General features: G+C 43.9%; 1 protein-coding gene across 1 annotated transcript in view; it reads left to right on the top strand.

Annotated features, from left to right (window-relative positions):
* Window positions 1–21,517, top strand: part of LOC132831229 (guanylyl cyclase C-like) — a 124,787-nt gene that overhangs the window by 78,122 nt on the left and 25,148 nt on the right. The window contains exons 14-17 of the mRNA XM_060849240.1: window positions 2,706–2,810; window positions 9,357–9,443; window positions 10,979–11,111; window positions 16,121–16,258. Of these exons, the coding sequence (XP_060705223.1) occupies window positions 2,706–2,810; window positions 9,357–9,443; window positions 10,979–11,111; window positions 16,121–16,258 (463 nt within the window). The remainder of the gene's footprint in view (window positions 1–2,705; window positions 2,811–9,356; window positions 9,444–10,978; window positions 11,112–16,120; window positions 16,259–21,517) is intronic.

Genomic DNA, 21,517 nt, shown 5'->3' with positions numbered 1-21,517 from the left:
GGTTGGTTAAAATGATGGTGTTGAAGATGGAATTAAGATCAATAAATAGGAGCCTGACGTATGTGTCCTTGTTATCCAGATGTTCCAGAGGACAGTGTAGGGCCAGGTGAAGAAATCTTAAGGAAAGGATCAGAGAACTTTAAAATTCTTGAAAGAAAAGAACACCCCATTGAACATTTGTATTAGGACCATTGAACTATTTCCCCTAGTTTTTTTGCCCTCCACCCATCACACTGAAAACAATATTTTCTACCTGAATACACAATGACAGTTTAGTACACAGAGTATCTCACACACAGACGTGAACACACACACACACAAGCCTTTGAGATGGTAGTGGTGAGCTGCCTTCTTGAACTGCTACAATGCAGTCCATTTGGTGTACATATACCCACAGTGCTATCAGTGATGACCCAACGAAGTGAAAATGTTCGTAGGAAACACAGGAGAGAACAGCCTTTGATTGGAAGAGCAGCATCTTTCAATTAACAATTGCCTACATTTTGAACAACAGCATGAAGGGGTCCCCTAAGACACTACAAAATGCAGTCTGCCTGTTTCCCAAGCTTGTTAGAGCTCCTTACCCTATTCACCATCCAAGTGCCAATATGTGTCTCTTTTGAATGTGCTCAAATATTGAATGCACTCCACCTCTTATCCTTGTCCTCAATTTATACAATTAACAGATGAGGGTCTTATATTTCAGTGGTCGTGTCCCAACTTAGAGTCATCCAGTTATACAACATGGAAACAGACGCTTCAGTACAACTTGTCCATTCTGACTAGATCCGAAATGAATCTAATCCCATTTGCCGGCATTTGGCCCACTTCTGTCTAGACCCTTCCTATTCATATATCTATCCAGATGCCTTTTGAAGGTTGTAGTTGTACCAGTCACCACCACCACCTCACTCAGTTCATTCCTAGACCCAGGTGTCTAGATTGAAGTCACAACTGCTCCCGAGATGTGTCATTATCATGTCCAAATAGATTGATTAAAAATAATTATAACTACAGGAGGTTCAAGTGTGTGATTGTATGATGTTGTATGTTACACATCATTAAGGGAGCTTGCATAAGTGGCAAATTATGCATATTGTGATCTGGAGCTGTGGATAATGAGATTTCAGGCTCCAGTTTATTTCCCCTTGTGGATCAGGAATCTTTCCTTCTCTTATCACCTGGCATTGACTTGTGTTGGAAGGAGTTTCAGGTTGAAACTCAAATACAATGTCTAAACGACGAATGCTTACATCTTCCTTAATTATCGAGTACTCGAGTGGGATTCAAACTTGGAACTTATGCTCAGAAACAAACAAATGGAAAGAACTGCAGATGCTGGGAATCAGAAATTGGTGGAAAAACTCAGCAAGAGAGAAAACGGAGTTGACTTTTCGGATTTAGTGACTCTTCAGAATGTTAACTCTGCTTTCTCTTCACAGTAGGTGCCAAATCTGCTGATTTTTAAAGCAATTTCTCTTTAAATTCTGCTCAGAGTTAGGCTCATTATCCATGCATACAAGACCTCCTAAGAGTGCAAGTAAGAAGTGCTAACTTCATCAGGACGAAAGAAAATTGCAGTAAAACCCAGCTGGACTCTATTTGTTTAACTGAACAAAATAGTTCAGAGTGACTCTCAGTGTTCCCTTCACATAATCATCTTAAAGAGCCTTGGGATGTTCCACTACTTTAAAGGTGCTATATAATTACATATTGTTGTGAGGTTTCAGAGCTTTCAAAGATAGCAGGACAAGTCAATTAAAATGTATGTGATTTTGGATCTGATAGTTCAAGGTGGAGAACCATAATCTTTTTACGCAGCAACATGGACGGGTTGGACCGAAGGGTCTGTTTCCATGTTGTACATCTCTATGACTATGACTCTACGTGGTCTGTTTGAAAGAGCAGTGAAAACAAATTCATTAGAGATGTACAGTATGGATCAGACCCTTCAGTCCAACTCGCCCATACTGACCAGAGATCCTAAATTAATATTGTCCCATTAGCCAGCATTTGGCCCATATTGCTCTAAACCCTTCCTATTTATGTATCCATACAGCTGCCTTTTAAATGCTATAATTGTACTAGCCTCCACCACATTCCTCAGGTGCTTGTTCCATACATGCAGCACCCTCTGCATGAAAAAGTTGCCCCTCTTAAATATTTTTTCTCTCACCTTAAACTATGCCATCTAGTTTTGGACAGGCCTGCCCTTGGAAAAGACCTTGGCTGTTCACCCCTCATGATTTTATGCACTTCTATAAGGTCACCTCTTAGCTTCTGACACTCCAGGGAAAATAGCTGAAACCCTCCAATTCTTGTAAATCCTTTCTGCACTCTTTCAAGTTTCACAACATCTTTCCTCTAGCAGGGTGAGCAGAATTGAATGCAGTATTCCAAAAGTGACTAACCAATGTCCAGTACTGCAGCAATGTGACCTCCCAACTCCTATACTCAATGTACTGACCAATAAAGGCAAACGTACCAAATGCCTTCTTTACTATCCTGTCTACCTGCGACTTGCAATAGGAAATTGGACAATTACTTTGTGTCAACAGTTGGAGGATAATGGTGAATGGACAGGAACCAATTGAAAAACAGAGTATAAGGATGATGGGAAAAATGGTCTCCTGTATGTGTTGTATCATTCTATGATTATTAAACAGCCTAATACATGATTCTAAATGAAAGTATTTCTCTTTCAGCTACTGCAAATTGATTATTACAATTTGACGAAATTCTATGGAACAGTAAAGTTTGACTTTGGTATATATAAAGTAATTGAATACTGTGAGCGAGGATCACTGAGGGTAAGTCAACCTACAGCCTCCTGTAGTTGATTAGTTTCTGGATTTATAAGGGATTTGTAGCAATGGTTGATGCTTAACCTAGTTTGAACAGCTGAGAGATTTGCCATTTGTGGATGGGAAAGGGAGGGTACGATAGATATTGGAAAATGAATCCTAATTCTTGGTCGTTATTCAGTGAACTCCGTTGGAAATTGCCTTCTCTTGCTGTAGAATTGTGAAGTTTTATCTGAGATGTTTCAATTTCAACAGCATGGCACCCTTTCTTTATAGTACTGCAGAGTAACTCTGTTTACCAGTCTCTGGACTGGGACTGTGTGAACCCATGTTTCAGAGGAGAGTGCTTCATTGCAGCTGAGGATGGTTTGAGGAAGGAACGGAAACGTAAAGGTTTAATAGATGATGAAATCCTGTCTATTGTACGTTAGCAACAATGTGGGACTGAAGGTATGTTTTGTAGAACAAGTATCATAGGGTTAGGGTGAATCACAATGCGATATCTTAGAATTAAACTGGAATTTCCTGAGTCTTCTTTATTAGTTGCGGCAGGTTGAATAAATTAAGTAGACTCCCCTAAATTGTATAGGAGATCAATACAATTTCCGAATTCTGTAGTTTTATTTGAATATTGAAAAAGAAATCAATTAAAATGGAGGGAAATTGGCAAGACTTTCCACCATGTCTCCCTTGAAGAGATTCTCCTCCCTCCACAATGATCTCAGTGAGTCTCTCTCTCTCACTCCCCGGATAGTCTCCTCTGCCCTGAAGCTCTTCAGCCATGTCCTGAAGCAGACTCACTGTTACAGCCTCGTCTCCATCCTCAGCATGTGTCTATGCAATCAACATATCCTGCATGAACCCCAGACTACATTCAGGCTGTTATAATTTGGACCTGACAAGGACAGCCAGTACCTACAACAAATCCAAAGCCTCCAGAAACAAGTTGTCCCTCTGGATCCTCCACTCCACACTCACAGCCATGTGTCGGCACCTACTCTCCCTGCAGTCAGCCCTGACCCAGTTCAGGGCCACACTCTCCCAGACCTCCAACAGACCTCTGCTATTCTTCATCCTGATAAGGATCCATACACTCAACAAACATTTTCTCTCCAGCTTATTGGTCATCAAGGAACATAAGTACACCAAACTCTCATGTACCTACCTCCAAACCCAGGATTCCTTGACCCCTCCAGACCCTTCTCCCGGCCTCTGGAACAGGTTGGAAGCCATTATCCACATGACCGCTACAGCCACCACCAAAGCTACAAATGATGATGTCACTTTTGCCCCCCCGTCACACCACGGACCATGACCCCCATTCACCATCCCACCTCCATGTTTGCCTCCAGGACCACTGTCTCTGCAAACACCTCCATAACCTCTGCCGCCAAAACCTCTGCAAAGGCTGCCCATCACGTCAATTCTACCCCCATGGTTGCCACCACCTGCGCCACTTCCACCCCCACTGACGTCATTCACCAGAACACCGCCAACAAACAGTCCCCCCCCCAGTTACCGCTGAATGTGTCACTTCTGCCCCCCACTGACATCACCTAACCCAGCCCCACCGACCATGTCACCTCCACTGCCGCAGCCAAAGACACTGCTTCTGCGATTGTCGCATGCAACGTTACTTCTGCTCCCACAGATGTCACCAAACGCACCACTTCTGTTCCCCTGACCACCCTGGTTTACATCACTTCCTTTGGTGACATCACCAATGATACCATGACTACACTCACTCCAAAGACAGTCTGTCTCCCCACTCCCAACTCCAACTCTCCGCCCAGTCCTAGCCCCCAGACTTGCTGGGTTTTACCATCCCCCAGACCCCCCCCCTCACTGAGGACGAATGATCAGTCCTCAGTAAAAGTCTAACTTTCATCCCTCTACACTCCCAGGTCAATGAATTCCATACGCATTGCGGCATCAAACCTTTCTCCCATGTTTGTGCTTATTTTTTCCATCTTGTACACATCCATCCACCATGACAAAGGCCTCCAAGACCTCAGTTTCTTCCTCTCCAGCTGACCCAATCAGGAGCCTTCCACTGACACAGTCATTTGATTGGCAGAACTGGTCCTCACCCTCAACAACTTTTCCTTCGAATCCTCCAACTTCCTTCAGACCAAAGGGGTATCCATGGTCACCCGCGTGGGCTCCAGCTATGCCAGCCACTTTGTTGGATACATTGAACCGTCCATCTTCCTCAGTTACACTGGCACCTTTTCCTCTGCTACATTGATGACTATATCGGTACCATCTCATGCTCCCATGAGGAGATTGAACACTCACAAACACCTTTCACCCTGACCTCAAGTTCACCTAGAGCATCTTGGACATCTCCATCCCTTTCCTGGACCTCTCCGTCTCCATCTCCAGCGACAAACTCAACACAGACACCTACTTCAAATCCATTAATTCCCAGTTACCTGGACTACATCTCCTCCCAACCTGCCTCCTATAAAAATGCTATCCCTTACTCCTAATTCCTATGTCTCTGCTGTATCTGCTCCTAGCAATTCCACTCCAGAATATCCCAGATGACCTCCGATTTCAAGGACTGCAATTTCCCTTCCCACATGGTCAATGATGCTCTCTAGTGCATCTCCTCGACTTCCCACAGTTCCGCCCTTGAACCCCCCCCACCCCTCCAAACACAACAAGGATAGAAGTTCCCTTGTCCTCACCATCTATCCCACTAATCTCCAGATATAGCGCATTATTCTCTGCCATTTCCACCACCTACAATCAGACCCCATCAGCAGAAATATATTTCCCTCTCCACTCCTGTCAGCATTTCACAGAGACCATTCCCTCTGTGACTCTCTCGTTAGGTCCACAGCCCCCACCAACCCACCCTCCACTCCCGGCACCTTCCCTTGCTACCGCAAGAGGTGTAAAACCTGTGCCCACACCTCTCCCCTCACCTCCGTCCAAGGCCCAAAGGATCATGCTATATCCAGCAGAGATTTTCCTGCACATCCAAACACCTCATCTACTGTGTCCATTGCTCTCCATGTGGTGTCCTCTACACTGGGGAGACAGGACGCTAACTTGGAGAATGTTTCAGGGAACCTCTCTGGGATGCATGCACCAAACCCCACTTCCCTGTGGTCGACCACTTCAACTCCTCCTCCCAGTCCACAAAGGACATACAAGTCCTGGGCTTCCTCCATCACCAAATCCAAGCCACCTGCCACCTGGTGGAAGAATGTTTCATCTTCCATCTTGGGACCCTCCAACCACATGGCATCAACATCGACTTCACTAGTTTCCTCATCTCCCCTTCCCTCACCTCATCCTAGATCCAACCATCCAATTCGACACCACCCTCTTGAACTGTCCTACCCGTTCATCTTTCTTCCCATCTATCCGCACCCCCCCATCCCACCTGCATCTACCTATCACCTTCCCAGCTATCTGACCACCACCCCTACTCCCACCCTCCTATTTATCTCCCAGCCCCCTTCCCCCTTCCCACATTCTCGATGAAGGGCTTTAGCCCAAAAAGTTAATTCTCCAGCTCCTTGGATGCTACCTGATCTGCTGTGCTTTTCCAACCCCACGGCTTTTGACTCTTTCCATCATCGGTGCTGGATTTTGTCCAGGGAAGTTGCCTTCCAATTTGACATTAAAATATTCCAAATTCCCTTCCCCTCCGCTAGAGTGACCATGTGGTCATTTAACATGGATTGCCTCCAGTAGCGTCAACGTTCCATTTATAGAACATTGCAAGTGCAGGAAATTACTTTAAAAATGAAATGACGGAGAGGTTAATATAAGTTCAAACACATCTCTTTTGTAACAAGTGTAAAAAATGAGAAATTCATGTTTCTGTGGGTCATTTAATGGTCAGTGTCATAAAATAGATTGTAAGTAAGGTGAGCAAAACTGATTTGAGGCCTTGAATCCAAACTGAGGTGAGTTTCAGCATTTCCCTCGACGCTGGGCTCCACTGAGATGGCTGTCTAACTTTGGTCTTGGCTGTCTTGCAAGTGAATAGAATTGAACATAGTTAGAGTTAAAACAAATAATCCACAAAGGGTCAGTAATGAGGGATTGGCCAAGGTGGAATTGTATGGGATGAATAAATATTGTGGAAGTATGCCAGATTAACTCTCAGCCTCATGGCAAAGCTGTTCAAACTTTAACTTGGTAGAGTGATAGGCTAGAGGTGAAAATGTGTTGCTGGAAAAGTGCAGCAGGTCAGGCAGCATCCAAGGAGCAGGAGAATCGACGTTTCGGGCATGAGCCCTTCTTCAGGAATCCTGAAGAAGTTGGCAAGCAGTTTGTGGAAGGAAGCCTTGATGAAATCCTTTATAATTCCATGATTTATTTCTAACTTGTCATTTCGATACTTAAACGTGAACAATATTTCAAGAATTCCATGAACTACTGATACTAAAAAGCTAGGCTCAAATGGAATTAGATTCTGTTTGCCTCTTCCCACTCTGCCATAGAATTATATAGAATTTATAGATTATTCCATCCAATAGGTCTGTTTGAAGGTTTATATTCCAACCTCTCTATATCTCAGACTATCAGCATAATGTTCAATCCCTTCCACAAGTTTGTAAGTTCATAATATGTAGGAGCAGCAGAATTAGGCTATTCGGCCCATCGGATCTGCTCCGCCACTTCATGGCTGATATGCTCCTCACCCCCATTTTCCTGCCTTCTCCTCATAACCTTTCAACCCATTATCAATTAAAACTCTGTCTAACTCCTCCTTAAATTTACTCACTGTCCCAGCATCCACTGCACTTTGAGATCACGAATTCCACAGATTCACAACCCTTCAGGAGAAGTGGTTTCCCCTCAATTCTGTTTTAAATTTGCTCCCTCTTATTCTAAGACTATGACCTCTCACCCTAGGATGTCCCACAAGTGGAAGCATCCAGTCCACATCTATTTTATCCACACCTTTTATCATCTTGAATACTTCAACTTGAAATCCCCTCATTCTTTTAAATTTCAGAGACTTTAGGCCTTAAGTGTTCAATCTCTCTTCGTACGACAAATCCCTCATCTCTGGGATCAATCTAGTGAACTTGCTCTGAACTTTCCCCAGTGCCACATCTTTCCTCAAAGAAGAAGACCAAAACTGTGCATAATACTCCAGGTGTGGTCTCACCAGTGCCTTGTATAGTTGCAGCTATACTTCGGTACCTTTATATTCTATTCCCTTAGCTATAAAAGCCAATATTCCATTCGCTTGCTTTACTATCTGCTGTACCTGAATGCTAGTTTTCTGTGACTCATGATTGAGGACACCCAGATCCTCTGCACTGGAGCACCCAAAGTCTCTCCCCATTAAGATGATAGGTCACCTTCCCATCTTTTTGACCAAAATGTATAACCACACACTTATCCATGTCAAAGTCCATCTGCCACATTTTGCCTCACTCTCCTAACCTATCTATATCCATTTGTCAGATTCTTATTTCCTCATTGCAATTGACCATCCCACCTATTTTTGTGTCATCTGCAAATCTGACTATAGAGCCTTCTATCCCTGTACCCAAGTGTTTAATGTAGATTATAAATAGCTGGGGTGAATGGACTGAACCCCATGGCACCTCACTACTTATATCTTGCCATCTGTAAAAAAAAAAATTATCCATCTGTCCATCAGCCAGTCATCTATCCAGGCTAGTAAATGACCCCTAATCCCATATGATCCAACTTTTTGTGTGACACCTTATCAAATGCCTTCCAGAAATCCAGATATATTACATCCACAGGATCTCCATTATCCACTTTTCATCATTGAAGAACTCTAAAAAATTAGTCAAACATGATTTGCTCTTCATAAAACCATGCTGACTCCGATGGATGGCATTTTGACTTTCCAAATGTCCTTATTTTGCTTCTTGATAATTGATTCCAACACTTGCCCAACAACAGATGTTAAACTGGTCTGTAATTTCCTATATATTGTTTCCCTCTATTTTTGAACAAGGGCATTATTTTCCCCTTTGTATATACCTGCTTCTGGTTAAGCTCAGCCATGCAATTCACCACAACAACTCCTTGTCCCACTGAGTCCCACAATCTCCCTGCTCTGAATAAACAAATTTATCCGGAATTCCCCACTGGATTCATTAGCGATTATTTTCTATTTGTGGCCTCAGTTTTGGTAGCACCCACAAGAGGCAACTCTATCAATTCTATGTGTATGTGAAAGCAAAATAGTTTGAACACTGGAAATCTGACATAAAATCAGAAAGAGCTGGATAAACTTAACAAGGTTGGAAGCACCTATACAGAGAGAGATATGAAGTTGATGTTTATATCACCTTTTTTCATCTCTTTATTCTGCATCTACGCTTACAAAGACCTAAGACATTCCACAGAATAAGGATGAATGGAATCACATTGCTCGGTGATCTGTGGAACCTGTGCTTGGGAAGTTGGTGAACCACAACACTGACCACATCTGAACAGCAATTGGCACCAAGCTTCAATGGTCAAGATTGCCAAGTAGATGTCTATGCTGACAGTTGACTCCTCCTAATGGCACAGTATTTCTATTGCTTCCCTCAGGATGTGTTGAATGACAAAATATCATACCCGGATGGCACTTTCATGGATTCGGAGTTCAAGATATCGGTCATGTATGATATTGCAAAGGTAAGTGCGAAATTCATACTGTGAATGCTGCAGATTCTCATGAAGAGCAGCTTTAGGCATCAACGTGATTGCCAAAAGATTGAAGATGGGCATGCAGTGTTTCACTGATCAACCATTTTCTAAACTTTGCTACAAAAGGACCAGCTTCATTCCGATTTCCCTTCCTGTTTACTGCCCAGTAATGATGGCTGCAAAATGCAGTGTGTGTGTGTGTGTGTGTGTGTGTGTGTGACTATACATGTGAATGCGTGTGGGCGCACCTGTGACTGTGTATGTTTTTGAGCACCCGTGTATCATACGAAGATGGGGTTAATTATAGCTGCATAATTCTCCCCGTGACTAAAGTATTCTGACATACTGCTTATGCTCCCCTTGATGGGTTGTGATTCCCTGCATCTGAGTCCCATCGCGAGGTAACTGCTTTCAGTAGCAAACTGGAAAAAGGAGGATTTGTAGTTATTTCCATTACAATTCTAAAGGACTGTTATTTTGAACTTCTATTTTTCAAATTTATTACTATGATTTTGTACTTTTGAAGGTCTGTAATGCTGGACCTTTTAGAATTCTTTTCCCTAAGAATTTGTACTCAAGAAAGTGTACCTCGGTCCTTTTGTATATAAGATGGTGCCATAAGTGGTGACTTGCAAACTTTTCGCTGTAATCATGTGAGTACATGTGACAATAAAGCTAATTCAATTCAAATCAATAAAGTTAAAATTCATAAAACCGAATTAAAGAGAACTAAATAAAAGTGTGAATTGGGCCCTGGAGCAACTTCACAGCATTACAGTGCTGAAGTGTTCATTTTCTCATTGGCGAGGTCCGGTACATTTGCACCAAGGAACATTCTATTCTAGTCAGTAAGTGTCAGCATTGACACCTCCAGGATTGACAAAACACAGGTTAGATACAGAGAAAACCCCCCTCTGCACTAACCTCACCAAACATTCTCAAGGCGGATATAACACAGGTCGCAGCACAGAATAAAGATCCCTGTATGATGTCTCAATCAAACATTGCCACAACAGGTACAGCTTGGAATTAAATATGGAGTAACGTTTCCTCTACACTGTCCCTATCAAACAGTTCCACGACAGGGATATCACAAGGTTAGAAATAGCATACACACCCCTCTACACTGCCCGCATCAAACACTCCCAGGGCAGGTTCAGAATGGGGTTAAAAATGTGTTGCTTATGCCCGAAACGTCGAATCTCCTGCTCCTTGGATGCTGCCTGACCTGCTGCGCTTTTCCAGCAACACATTTTCAGCTCTGATTTCCAGCATCTGCAGACCTCACTTTCTCCTCAGAATGGGGTTACTCCTTCTAACACTTCCAACATAGATACAGGTTTGGAGTCAGTGTAATGCACCCTCTTTGCTGTCTCAAGTGAGCAACTAATTCATCCATCAAGGAAATTGTCAGCTGCTGCTTAAATGATCTGCATTGTGCTACTTTCTCAGTTGTGGTCAAAGAATGTTTCATGCTATTGTTTCTTTCAATTACTGACTGATTTGTTGGCTATGGTTTTAAGGGAATGTCTTATCTACACGCAAGCAAAATTGAAGTGCACGGGAGCCTGAAATCTACAAACTGCGTTGTGGACAGTCGGATGGTGGTGAAAATTACTGACTTTGGGTGTAACGCCATTGCCATGCCACAGAAAGGTGAGCGTTAGAAACAGGAAATATTCTAACATTCCATTCATTAACTCTATCAAAGTGTCACAGTATCCCAAACTAACTAAGAGGGTTGAATTGAGACAAGAAATAATGGGAAATTCCACTGATGCTGCATGCATCCAGGAAGTGCAGCTTGAGGTCCAGACTTCAGATCTGATTATCGCAGGATGTGCCTGAGATGGAGAGTGCTTTTGGTCACCCCTGCAGCAGTTAAGGATATTCAGACAGAAAGAGAATGGGTGACCCCAGGCAGTATAGAAGGACAAGGCAGGTAACACAACCATCTCCTGAGTGTATCTTGCCAATAATCAGCACTTCATTCTGAATACGGGTGAGAATAATAACTCGTCTGGACAGTGCAGCTGAGCCAGGTACCACGGCTGAGGGTCGAAAGAAGATTTGAAAAGCGGTAGAGAATTCAATAGTCAGGGATTTCTTTAGCCACCTACTTGAATCTAGTTAAAAATCACACAACACCAGGTTATAGTCCAACAGCTTTAATTGGAAGCGCACTAGCTTTCGGAGCGATGCTCCTTCATCAGGTATCACCTGATGAAGGAGCGTCGCTCTGAAAGCTAGTGTGCTTCCAATTAAACCTGTTGGACTATAATCTGGTGTTGTGTGATTTTTAACTTTGTACACCCCAGTCCAACTCTGGCATCTCCAAATCATACTTGAATCTAGGATGGTATGTTGCCTCCCACTTGCGAAGGTGAAGTGTGTCATTTGTTGTATAAATGAATGGTTCTGAAAGGATAGTTAAGATACTGCTTTCAGGGGATTCAAGATGGCAGCAGTCTGAACAGTCTGCCCTGTTGGGCTCTCTTCCACACCCCAGGCAAGATGGCCTCCCACCCACCACATTAGTCACCGCTGAGGAGGGTTTGCAGTTTAAAGTAGGTAGAGCATCTAGAACCCCTTTAAATTAGGACTTGGAAGATCTGGAGCTGAAATGAAGACATTGGATGGAAAGGGGGGTTTACGCTGAGCTGTGCTGGAGTAGTATTGCAAGCCTGAGACAGAGATGTCGGACAGGTAACTGGAAGCTCTGGGGAATTTCCCTGGACAGAACATGGGTGTTCTGTGAAGTGGTCACCCTGTCTATGCTTTGTTTCCCCAATATAGACGAGACCACACTGTGACAGCCAATGAAGTAGACTAGATTGAGTGAAGTGCAGGTAAATTGCTGCTTCGCCTGGGAGATGTGTCTGGGACCTTGGATACTGAGGAGAGAGGAAGTATACAGGTGGGTGTTGCACCTTCTGTGGTTGCAGGGACTGTGGGGACCCCCTTCACACAGGTCAACACTCTCCCTCCTCCTGGAACCCTCCTTTGGGCTTTTTACCTTCACTTGACCTGTTCATTGAGCGCTGATGACGTGACATTGGTCACATCAATTTGTCTACCCCCATCACTCATTACAACCTATCTCCCTCTGAACTGACTGCACTTGGTGCTGTCAGATTCAACCCTGACATTCTAATCAAGCCTGCCGATAAAGATGGTGCTGTTTTTGTCTGGCGATCCAACATCTACATTGCAGAGACTATGCACCAACTCTCAGATACCTCATTCTATCTCCCCCGAACTTTGACCCCACCATGGACTATCAGGTGACCACAACAGTCACTAACCTCATTTCATCTGGTGATCTCCCCATTCTGCCTCCAAGCTCATAGTCTCCCAACCCCACATAGTCCACTTCTATCTTCTCTCAAAATCCACAAATAGGACTCCCTGGGCAGGACCATTGTTTCTGCCTGTTCCTGCCTCACAGAACTCATCTCTTCCTGTCTCGACTTGATTTTTTATTCCCTTGTCCACTCCCTTCCAATGACACTTTACGTTAATTTCAGAATTTCCAGTTTGTGGGCTCTAACTGCCTCCTCTTTTCCATGGATGTGCAGTCCCTTCACATGTCTGTCCCCCATCAGGATGGTCTCGGGGCTCTCCACTGCTTCCTGGAAAAAATGGCATGGTCCATCTCCTTCCACCACCACCCTCCTCCCCCAGGCAGGGTTCATCCTCACTCTGAACAACTTCTCTTCGAACTCCTCTCACTTTCTTCAGGTCAGAGGAGTGGCCATGGGTACACACATGCACCCCAGTTATGCCAGTCTCTTCATGGGGTACATTCAACATTCCTTGTTCCAGTCTTACTCAGGGACCCTCCTACAATTCTTGCTCCAATATATCAAAGGCATCATCGGTGCTGCTTCCATCTCTCGTCCCTAATTAGAAAAGTTTATCTCACTTCCAATTTCCAGCCCGGTCTCATGTTCACTTGGTCCATTTCTGGGGATTGGCTGCCCATCAATATTCACTACAAACCCATCGACTCCCACAATTACCTTGACTATGTATCCTCATATCCTGCTTCCTGTAAAGACTCTGCTTCATTCTCCCAGTTCCTCTGTCTCCGTCGCATCTGTTCTGATGAAGCTAATTTCGATTAGGGGACCTCCAAAATGCCCACGTTCTTCCTCAACTGAGTATTCCACAGCTGGGAATGACCCATATCCCACACTTTAGCCCTCACCCCCTGTCTTCCCTCCCACAACAGTGATAGGGTCCCTCTTGTCCTCACCTATCATCCCTCAGCATTCACATCCAAAGGATCATTAGCTGCCAGTTCTGCCACTTTCAGTGGGATGCCACCACCAGACACTTATTTCCCTCCCCTCCCTCATGTTCCATTCCTTCACTCCCAACACGTTCCATCATGGCACCTTCCCCTGCAACTACGGAAGGTGTAATACCTGCCTAGGTAAAAACAAGGACTGCAGATGCTGGAAACCAGAGTCTAGATTAGAGTGGTGCTGGAAGAGCGCGACAGTTCAGGCAGCATCCGAGGAGCAGTAAAATTGACGTTTCGGGCAAAAGCCCTTCATCAAGAATAATACCTGCCTGTTTACTTCCTCTTTCCTCAGTATAAAGGGCCCCAATACACCTTCAGGGTGAAGCAGTGCTTTACTTGCGCTTCACTCAGTCTAGTTTACTGCATTTACTGCCCACAATGTGGTCCCCTCTACATCGGGGAAACAAGCACAGACTGGGTGATCGCCTCAAAGAACACCTATGTTCTGTCCAATAAAATGTCCCAGAGCTTCCAGTTGCCTGCCATTCAATGCTGCACCATGTTCCCTGGTCAATATCTCTGTCATAGAACAAAAACGGAAGTTACTGGGAAAACACAGCAGGTCTGACAGCATTTGTGAAGAGAAATCAGCGTTAATGTTTCAGGTCCGGTTCTAAAGAAGAGTCACTGGATCCAAACGTGAACTCTGATTTCTCTCCACAGATGCTGCCAGAGTTAATGTTTTGGATCCAGTGACCCTTCTTCAGAGTCGGACCTGAAACGTTAACTCTGCTTTCTCTCTCTCAGATGCTGCTGGATCCGCAGAGATTTCCCAGCAGTTTCTGTTTTTGTTTTTGTTTTTGTTTCTGATTTGCGTGGGTTTCCTCCGGGTGCTCCGGTTTCCTCCCACAGTCCAAAGATGTGCAGGTCAGGTGAATTGGCCATGGTAAATTGCCCGTAGTGTTGGGTAAAGGGGTAAATGTAGGGGTATGGGTGGGTTGCGCTTCGGCGAGTCGGTGTGGACTTATTGGGCCGAAGGGCCTGTTTCCACACTGTAAGTAATCTAATCTAATCTAATCTAATCTAATCTAATCCGCAGTTCTTTTGATCACTGTCTCAGGCTTCCTGCAGTGCTCCAGTGAAGCTCAGCATGAGCTGAAAGAACAGAACCTCATTTTCCACATGGGAATGTGACAGCCTTCTGGACTCAATATTCAGGTCAACAATTTGAGGGCTTGAGACACCTTCTCCTTACCCCAATCCCCACAGACCAGACCTTGTCATCCCATGGGCTGCTACCCCACACAACCCATTGTCAGCTACTAATAATTCCCATTAGCAGCTATTCATTCCCCTAGACTGATCTTTTCCCACTCCTTTGTCAGAGTTGAAAATGTGTTGCTGGAAAAGCGCAGCAGGTCAGGCAGCATCCAAGGAGCAGGAGAGTCGACGTTTCGGGCATAAGCCCTTCTTCAGGAAACTTCCCACTCCTTTGTCTGACCTATATTTGTTTTTCTCTCCTTTGTCTGTTTTTCTTTCTGTTTGGGCTCTATCTCCACCTATTGTTCCATTCTCCCCTCTCCCCCACCAATCCCCTGCATAAATACCAACCTTTTCCTAGCTACCATCAGTTCTACAGAAGGGTCATTGGATCTGAAATGTTTACTCTGATTTCTGTCCACAGGCACTGCCAAACCTGCTGAGTTTTTACAGCAATTTCTGTTCTTGTTTCTGATTTCTAGCATCTGCAGTTCTTTTGGTTTTGTTCGGTCAAAACAAATGGTCTGATCTTTATCTCATTGCAGGTTGTGAGAGCTTATTATGTGTAAAATAGCTGCTCTGTATCACAATGATTTGGAGATGCTGGTGTTGGACAATGATTTGGAGATGCCGGTGTTGGACTAGGGTGTTCAAAGTTAAAAATCACACAACACCAGGTTATAGTCCAACAGGTTATAGTCTATCAGACAATCACCTGATGAAGGAGTGTCGCTCCGAAAGCTAGTGTGCTTCCAATTAAACCTGTTGGACTATAACCTGGTGTTGTGTGATTTTTAACGGTGTTGGACTAGGTGGACAAAGTTAAAAATCACACAACACCAGGTTATAGTCCAACAGGTTTAATTGGAAGCACTAGCTTTCGGAGCATTGCTCCTTCATCACAACCACCCGAGGAAGGAGCAGCGCTCCGAAAGCTAGTGCTTCCAATTAAACCAGTTGGACTATAACCTGGTGTTATGTGATTTTTAAGTCTATATCACAATGCACTTCATTGGCTGTAAAATACCTTGGGATGTCCTGCATGTGTGAAAACTGAGGGTGTAGTTTTAAGCTCTTACCTTCAAGTCTCTCTGCTTGTTTTGGCAAGATGTTCAACGTATTCATAATTTGTTTTTCTTTATAACTTACCATCCAGACCTGTGGACAGCTCCTGAGCACCTACGACAGGAGGGAGTATCTCAAAAAGGTGACACGTACAGTTTTGGCATTATAGGTCAGGAAATCATCTATCGAAGGGAGACCTTCTATATTCAGTCATGCAGCAATGATGCAGGTAATGGTTGCTCTTACTATTTAACTATGTTGTGGAGGTGCCAATGTAAGACTGGGATGGACAAGGTCAAAAATGACAACACACCATGTTTATTTGAAAAGATGAGCTTTCGGAGTGCTACTCTTTCCTCAGGCCTGGTATGACTATGCCTGAGGAAGGAGCAACGCTCCAAAAACTCACATTTAAAATGAACCTGTTGGACTATAACCTGCTGATGCGTGATTTTTGACTATTTAACTAATTATTATTATTGAAAGTTATTGAAAGTCTAGGTGTGTATTGGTAGTGCTGTGACCAAGATATCTTAACAAAGTTGCTCTATTTCCTCCCACTCAACCCAGTGGGATCAACAGACTACAAAATAACTATTTTCCAGTTATCCTCCCATTAGTTTTGTCTTAAAATTATAAGACATAGAAGGATAAATAAGCTATTTGGTCCATTGATTGTTGCTGACCTGATAATCCCCAACCCCACTTTCCTGACCTTTCTCCATAACCTGCTATTCCCTGACTGATTAAAAATCTAACTCAGACTTCAACGCACTTAACTACCCAGTTTCACGAGCCCTTTTCCATAAATAATGCTATAGATTCACTACCCTCTGAGAGAAAAAACAATCCTCACCTGTATCTTAAATGGGCAAACCTTTACTCTGAAATTATGTGTCTGACCCTAGACTCTTCCACAAGGGGATATAACCTCTCAGCATTTGTCCCATCCAGACCCTGAGAAAATGGAGTCATAGAGACGTACAACACAGAACTAGATCCTTTAATCCAACTTGTCCGCGCTGACCAAGTTTCTCAAACTGAACTAACTCTGCTTGCCTGCATTTGGCCCATATCCATCTCAACCCCTCCTATTCATGGTTAAAAATCTCACAACACCAGGTTATAGTCCAACAGGTTTAATTGGAAGCACACTAGCTTTCGGAGTGACGGTCCTTCATCAGGTAGTTGTGGAGGGCTCGATCCTGACACACAGAATTTATAGCCAAAATTTACAGTGTGATGTAACTGAAATTATACATTGAAAAATTGATTGTCTGTTAAGCCTTTCATCTGTTAGAATACAGTGACAGTTTCACTTCTTTCATGTGTAAATCACAAAACCTTTTTTTAAAAAAGTTGCATTCTCGGGTTAGCTGTTATGCTTACTGTCCGAAGGTCTTTTAAATGTGACTGCCTGCACCTACCACTTCCCCAGGTAGTTCACTCTGTTGTTGTGGTTCTGTTCGCCGAGCTGGGAATTTGTGTTGCAAACGTTTTGTCCCCTGTCTAGGTGACATCCTCAGGTGCTTGGGAGCCTCCTGTGAAGCGCTTCTGTGATGTTTCTTCTAGCATTTATAGTGGTTTGTCTCTGCCGCTTCCGGTTGTCAGTTCCAGCTGTCCGCTGCAGTGGCCGGTATATTGGGTCCAGGTCGATGTGTTTGTTGATAGAATCTGTGGATGAGTGCCATGCCTCGAGGAATTCCCTGGCTGTTCTCTGTTTGACTTGCCCTATAATAGTAGTGTTGTCCCAGTTGAACTCATGTTGCTTGTCATCCGCGTATGTGGCTACTAAGGATAGCTGGTTGTGTCGTTTCATGGCTAGTTGGTGTTCATGGATACGGATCGTTAGCTGTCTTCCTGTTTGTCCTATGTAGTGTTTTGTGCAGTCCTTGCATGGGACTTTGTACACTACATTGGTTTTGCTCATGCTGGGTATCGGGTCCTTCGTTCTGGTGAGTTGTTGTCTGAGAGTGGCTGTTGGTTTGTGTGCTGTTATGAGTTCTAGTGGTCGTAGTAGTCTGGTTGTCAGTTCAGAAATGCTCCTGATATATGGTAGTGTGGCTAGTCCTTTGGGTTGTGGCATGTCCTCATTCCGTTGTTTTTCCCTTAGGCATCTGTTGATGAAATTGCGGGGGTATCCATTTTTGGCGAATACATTGTATAGGTGTTCTTCTTCCTCTTTTTGCAGTTCTGGTGTACTGCAGTGTGTTGTGGCCCTTTTGAACAGTGTCTTGATGCAACTTCGTTTGTGTGTGTTTTGGGGTGGTTGCTTTCGTAGTTCAGGACTTGGTCTGTGTGTGTGGCTTTCCTGTATACCTTTGTGGTGAATTCTCTGTTCGGTGTTCTCTGTACCATCACGTCTAGGAATGGGAGTTGGTTGTCCTTTTCTTCCTCTCTCGTGAATCGGATTCCTGTGAGTGTGGCGTTGATGATCCGGTGTGTGTTCTCTATTTCTGTGGTTTTAATGATTACAAAGGTGTCATCCACATATCTGACCCAGAGTTTGGGTTGAATTTGCGGTAAGACTGTTTGTCCTAATCTTTGCATTATCGCTTCTGCTATGAGTCCAGAGATGGGTGAGCTTATGGGTGTGCCGTTGATTTGTTCATATATTTGGTTGTTGAATGTGAAGTGAGGCACAGGTCCAGTAGTTTGAGCATGCCGTCTTTGTTGATAGGTTCAATGTCCTGTTGTCTGTTCTGTATGTCCAGCAGGTTGGCTATTGTTTCTCTGGTTACATTGAATGAGACCATAGTTTCTTCCTTGTCTATGTGTATATTTCTGATGATGTCCAAGAATTCCTGTGTTGACTGTATAGAGTGTATGGATCCACTGATCAGGTGTTTCAGTTTCTGCTGTAGTTCTTTAGCCAGTTTGTGTGATGGTGTTCCTGGTAGTGATACTATGGGTCTGAGTGGGATATCTGGTTTGTGCACTTTAGGTAGTCCATAGAATCTGGGGATGGTGTTGCTTTCAGGTTGCATTCTTTGTAGGTCAGACCTGGTTATCTGTCCGTTTTTTTGCAGGTTCCTCAGTGTGTTGTTTATCCTATTGGTGAGCTGTGGGGTGGGGTCAAACTCCCTCTTTTGGTAGGTGTTGCTATCTGCAAGTAGTTGTTGCGCTTTCTAGATGTACTCTGCTTTGTCCAGGATGACCGTCATTCTGCCTTTGTCTGATGGTGGTATGATTATGTTCTTATCATTTCTTAGTGATTTTAGTGCCTCCCTCTCCTTGGTGTTGAAGTTATTTGTTTAGCTTTTCCCTTTTATCAGAAGCACGATACTTTGTCTCACTGTTTGTTGTGTCTCTTCTGTCAGTCCATTGTTCCTGAGGGTGCATTCTAGTGCTGCTAGGAAGTCTGCTGTCTTGGCGTCCCTGTGGTTATAATTGAGTCCCTTGGCCAGTTTCCTCTGGCATTTGTAGTGGTTTGTCTCTGCCGCTTCCGGTTGTCAGTTCCAGCTGTCCGCTGCAGTGGTCAATATATTGGGTCCAGGTCGATGTGGTTGTTGATAGAATCTGTGGATGAGTGCCATGCCTCTAGGAATTCCCTGGCTGTTCTCTGTTCACTCTACATACAAACTACCCACTGTGTGAAAAAGTTGTCCCTCAAGTCTTTTTCAAATCTTTCTCCTCTCAACTGTCAAAAACAGCAATGTGATAATATTAATCTTCTGATGCTGATTGAGAGATTATGTGTCCTGTCATTTGAGGGCAAGCCCAACCGACTTAACCTCTCCTCTTAAGAAAATCTTTCATACCCAAAATCAACCTACTGAACCTTCTAAGAGCTGCTTCTAATGTCAGAATGTATTTCCTCAGATAAGGACACTAAAACAGTTCACAGCATTACAGGGTGCTCTAACTATTACCATGTATCATTTCAGCAAGACCTCATTCCCTTAGAAATAAAGACCAACAGGCCATTTAACATCTCCCTTACCTACTGATGTTGGATGCTTACTTTTTGTGATTTCAAGAAGAATTACTGAATGATAATTGCCTGAAGAAGGGTTACACCCCCAAATGTTGACTTCTCCACCTCCTGATGCTCCGTGGCTTGCAGTGTTCTTCCAGACTCCTGCCTTGGATCCCAGCATCTGCAGTTTTTTTTTGTCTCTAACCAGTGCTAATTGCTGCCAGCTAACTTTGCCAAATCAAAAATTTAAGTCGTGGTACTTTCGCAGAAGGAGATTTAATTTTTTTTTCATTTCACCTTCCCAAAAAAAATGAGTAGAAACCAACAGCAGTAGTAACACCGTTAACTGTAACCCAGCCAGCACAGTCAGTTCCCTAAACTAAGGGAAGGGGATTTAATTGACTGAACGCACAGCTTGATTGATGTTAAATGAGGACCCCTTGAAACTTAAGCCATTCTGGTTTATTTCAGGATTATGTTTTAGTCTTATAGTCTTTTATGTCCCATATTTTCTATAAATTGTTCATGCAAATAAGTTGAATTTGTTATTTTAGCTTGTGTTTTTGATACTTTCTACCTTCCAGATTTCCAGCAAGAATATTGTGCAAACTCCAGTGTGGAATATAGCTGTTAAATAGGATGATAGTTAGTAACTTTGAGCACAAAATCCAAAGTAATACTCCATTATAGTACTGAGGGAGTACTGAAGTGGGTGGCATGGTGGCACAGTGGTTAGCACTGCTGCCTCACAGTGCCAGGGACCCGGGTTCATTTCCAGACTCAGGCGACTGTGTGGAGTTTGCACATTCTCCCCGTGTCTGCGTGGGTTTGCTCTGGTTTCCTCCCACAGTCCAAAGATGTGCAGGTCAGGTAACTTGGCCATGCTAAATTGCCCGTAGTGTTGGGTAAATGTAGGGGAATGGGTGGGTTGGTGTGGACTTGTTGGGCTGAAGGGCCTGCTTCCACACTATTAGTAATCTAATCAAACACTGAACTGTTTAAGGAATCATTTTTTTATGAGACATTAAATCAAGGCCTTAGCTGACCTCTCAGATGACATACTGCTAGTTTGAAAAGCTTAGGGGTTGTCCTAAAGCCCTGGGTATTTATCCCTCTACATCAATAAAAACGGTTGTCTCATTGTTATTGTAATGATATTTTTTTTGTCAATAAAGAGTGATGCAGGAAATGTGGTGCCACCTACAGTCTGACCCCACCATCAGAAATATATTTGCTTCCCCAACCCTAACTGAATTCCATAGTTAAAAACAAAGACTGCAGATGCTGGAAACCAGAGTCTAGATTAGAGTGGTGCTGGAAAAGCACAGCAGGTCAGGCAGCATCCGAGGAGCAGGAAAATCGATGTTTCGGGCAAAAACCCTTCATCAGGAATAGAGGCAGGGAGCAGCCAGGGTGGCATTCCATAGGTTCCCTCCAGGCCTTTCTTGTTGGGTCCACCACCCCACTAACCGCCCCCCACCCCCACTTGCCACAGGAGGAGCATAACCCCAGCCCACACCTCCCCCCCTCACTTCAGTCCAAGGTCCCAAAAGATCATTCCAAATCTGG

The sequence above is a fragment of the Hemiscyllium ocellatum genome, chromosome 33 (genome assembly GCF_020745735.1).
Source record: "Hemiscyllium ocellatum isolate sHemOce1 chromosome 33, sHemOce1.pat.X.cur, whole genome shotgun sequence".
NCBI lineage: Eukaryota > Metazoa > Chordata > Chondrichthyes > Orectolobiformes > Hemiscylliidae > Hemiscyllium > Hemiscyllium ocellatum.
Note: the sequence above shows the minus strand (reverse complement) of the source record. Positions and strands in the feature narration are given on the sequence as shown.